This window comes from Erinaceus europaeus, chromosome 2 (genome assembly GCF_950295315.1).
Source record: "Erinaceus europaeus chromosome 2, mEriEur2.1, whole genome shotgun sequence".
NCBI classification, from domain to species: Eukaryota; Metazoa; Chordata; class Mammalia; order Eulipotyphla; family Erinaceidae; genus Erinaceus; species Erinaceus europaeus.
The window spans coordinates 9,362,918-9,366,454 of NC_080163.1; the positions used below are offsets into that span (position 1 = coordinate 9,362,918).

At 47.4% G+C, this 3,537-nt stretch overlaps 1 protein-coding gene across 1 annotated transcript; it reads right to left on the reverse strand.

Annotated features, from left to right (window-relative positions):
- Positions 1-913: 913 nt before the first annotated feature.
- On the reverse strand, positions 914-1,864 carry LOC107523669 (vomeronasal type-1 receptor 4-like). The gene has a single exon (XM_016195215.2). It carries the CDS (start codon positions 1,862-1,864, stop codon positions 914-916), a length of 951 nt encoding a protein of 316 aa, XP_016050701.2.
- Between the last annotated feature and the right edge of the window lie 1,673 nt (positions 1,865-3,537).

Here is a 3,537-nt window from a genome sequence, read left to right on the forward strand (position 1 = left end):
GGACATCACATCCACTGACTGCTTCCCTTAGACTTGCTGGTGGCACGCTAGGACATTTTGATGCCCCTTATGGGACCCCTGATTAGTCTTTTGTTAATGATTACCTTGGGGCCCGTTATTTTTAATAAGATTATTGGCTTTATAAAACAACAAATTGACTCCTTGGCATCGAAACCCTTACAAATATATTATCACAGACTTGATTTGGCTGACAGAGGCTTGGTTGAACCTGAGGGTGACACACCTCTTTTAGGAGCTGCATAAAACTCAGATTTATGCACGCCAGCCTTGGCATGGCGTGGGCACCGGTAAGGGGTGCAGGGATAAGCACTGCAGGGAGAGGACCCTATAGTCCGCCTCTGAGTCCCCCATGAAGCAAACCTGATTTGCATGGAGGTTGGAGTCAGTCATCAAAACTCTTCGCCATGAGTTTTTCCTCACCTTAGAAATAGTGGCTCTTCCTCCCCTCCCAAAAAAGACACCAAGAGCCGTATAAGATGCGGGAAAATCAGTTCTATATTTACCCCACGGGAGAAATCAGGTCAATACTTCCCCCCTCTGGTTAATGCCTGCTTATCTCTTGATAAGATTCCTAGCTTTTACCCTCAATTGCCGCCTCACTTAAATTGTAAAAAGGGAGGACATGCCGGGAGCCAAAACCTTAGCTAAGTCTCTCACATAACTGGTGAATGGACATCCCGATCATTGGAACTGCAATTACCATCTAACTGTTTGGAAAGTTGCTCACCCACCTCCCTCCCCCCACTACCTTAGCAGAACTTCCTCATGGTGTGTGCTTAAAATGTGGCTGTAAAATAAAATTTTCAGATCTTGATCAGAAACCTGTCTTGCTGTCATTCTTTCATGTCTCTTGTCCCTGTCATTCCAGGTCTTTTAGGTTCCTAGCCCCTGTTCACTGCCCCGCTGGTTGGGGCAATAGTGGTGGGGGAGTTGAGTCCCTCACGCAGACACGGCAGGGCCCACACAGCCTGGAGCTCCGGCTCATGAGGAGGAAGGGGCTGACAGTGGGGAAAGATGCAGCCAGTAGAGCAGAGAGGTTCACCATCCACCAGCTGGGATTCTTTGACAGAGCAATGCAGAGGTGACAGGTGGAGGAGAGGATGTAGCAGGTGACAAAGATGCTAACCAGCACCAGGATGCTCTGGGTGGCCCTGGTCTCAGGGGAAGCTCTGGGGGTGACATGAGCTCTGTGAATGTGCTGGACCTGCTGCTTGTGCCTGTGGAGCATGGAGACCATGGAGCCACTGGCCCAGAGCATGAGGCCCAGAGTCAGCACATCAGGGACTGAGAACAGTGCACTGTAGAGTGAAGCTACAACTCCGCCTTTAAATGTGGCAGAACAATATCCAAAATCCTGTTTTTGGGTCATGTTTTTGCTTCTCAGTGTACTAGTCATACTTGCTAAAATAACGTAGTTGACTGACAGGTGCAGTATCCAAATCAGAACTATGTAGCGCTCAATGTTCCTGGCAGCCCTGTTTTTGTGCTGGGCCCACCTGGAGGTCCAGGGACTGATGGTGATCATCTGACACACACTCAGGAGGCAGGTGGTGCCCATGGAAACCCCCCTGCCCACCCTGTGAAGATAGAAGACAAGTTTGCAGCCCAGATCACTGAGGAAGTCTCTCACCCCCAAAGCTGCCATGGTCTGTGTGACTCCTTTGGAAAGAATGACCATGGAGTTGGCGATGGTCAGGTGTCTGAGAATCACGTCTGTGGGCCTCATCCTGTCTCCTGTGAGGGACAGAGAGACATAGTGGAAAAGCAGGAAGTAATTCCCCAGGGTCCCCACTGAGGTCTGCAAAGCAAAAACGAGTCCCAGTGCCGCGTGCTGAGACACCATTCATCTGGCTTCCTGGAGACAGCTGTCTGCCTTCCTGTCAGAGAAGCCTGCAGGGAACAGAAGGCAGGAGGCAGAGGGACAGTTTTCTCTGAAATTCAATATTCTTCAGTCAGTCCAGCCCATCCTGTGGACAATTTGTCATTTGCACTGAGACAGTGGAATCTCTACCTCTGTTGGCATTTCACTAGCACTGAGTCTGTATTTCTCCTTGAGGCACTGGGCTCAGGGCAATGTCATTGTATTCATGACCATGCCACAGAGGCTCGTGTCTCCTATCCAGGTGCTAACCAGCCCTGCCCCTCCCTGCTTGGTTTCCAAGATCAGACAAGATCAGAGATGTCCAGACTGGTGTCTCCACAGACACACGTTCCTCTCATCTCACTGTGCAGAGGGACGAAGATTAGACATAGATAAGGAGACTCATGGGGTTCAGCAGCAGAGTGGGAGGGGAATGATGGTAAAACCAGGGCTCTCCCCTTTCTACACTCCTCAGCGGGGACATCTGGGACTCAGATGAGTCAGTTCAGTCTAGAGGTTTCTTTCTTTGAACAGCTCATGTCATTCAAACAACACGTGTTCTAATTTTTGTTATTCTCATTTTCTTTTCATGTGTGAGAATTCTGTCAGTAAACATTACAGTCATAGTTGAAAATCCTAGTTACCATTTGATTACAAAGACATGTTTCTGTAGACTGTGATTAGAGTCCTGCCCCTGCCCACAACGGACCTGCACAACACACAGCTGACTGGCCATTCACTGTCACAGAGACCCTGGTTCACTGTCATGTCAGGGTCACAGGAACAATGTCACAGGTCATGGTGCTGAACAATCCCTCCTCACTGAGTCCCATTCTATGTGATTTACAAGACACAAAACATTATGTAAACAAGTTAAATTGTTATTATTGAGACAGATGAATTCTTATCTCACCCCACAGAACTCTCTCTTCATACCCTCGTGAACTAAAGAGCAGTTGGGCAAGACTTGTGAAACCTTGTATAGAGTGGGGTATTCTCCTCAAACTCTTCCAGAAAATAGAAGAAGAGGGAGTCCTCTCAAACATCTCTTATGAGGATAATATATCATTTTGGTCCCTATAACAGAAAAGGACTCCACCAAAAAACAAAAGGAAAAGAAACAAACAAACAAAAATACTAGAGATCTATATCCCTGACAAATATTGACTCTCAAAAAATGTGTTGGCTTAGGGAGTTAGGTGGTAGCACAGCGGGTTAAGCACAGGTGGTGCTTAAGCGCAAGGACCTGCATAAGGATCCTGGTTCCAGCCCCTGGCTCCCCACCTGCAGGGGAGTTGCTCCACAGGCAGTGAAGCAGGTCTGCAGGTGCCTGTCTTTGTCTCCACCTCTCTGTCTTCCCTTCCTCTCTCCATTTCTCTGTCCTATTCATGGCAACAATAATAACTACAAAAACAATGAAAAACAACAAGGGCTACAAAAGGGAATAAATAAATAAATAAAATAAATATTAAAAAAAAAGTCTTGGCTAATAGAATCCAACTATATGTTAAGAGAATAATCCACTGTGACCAAGGGGGATTCTTGCCTGGGAAACAGGGATGGTTCAGCACTTGCAGGTCAATCAGTGTAATCCACCACACACACACACACACACACACACACACACACACACACACACACACACGACAAAATTC

What these genes read in the sequence shown, in the direction of transcription:
- LOC107523669 (XM_016195215.2), bottom strand. Translation starts at nt 1,864, where the DNA reads ATGGTGTCTCAGCACGCGGCACTGGGACTCGTTTTTGCTTTGCAGACC.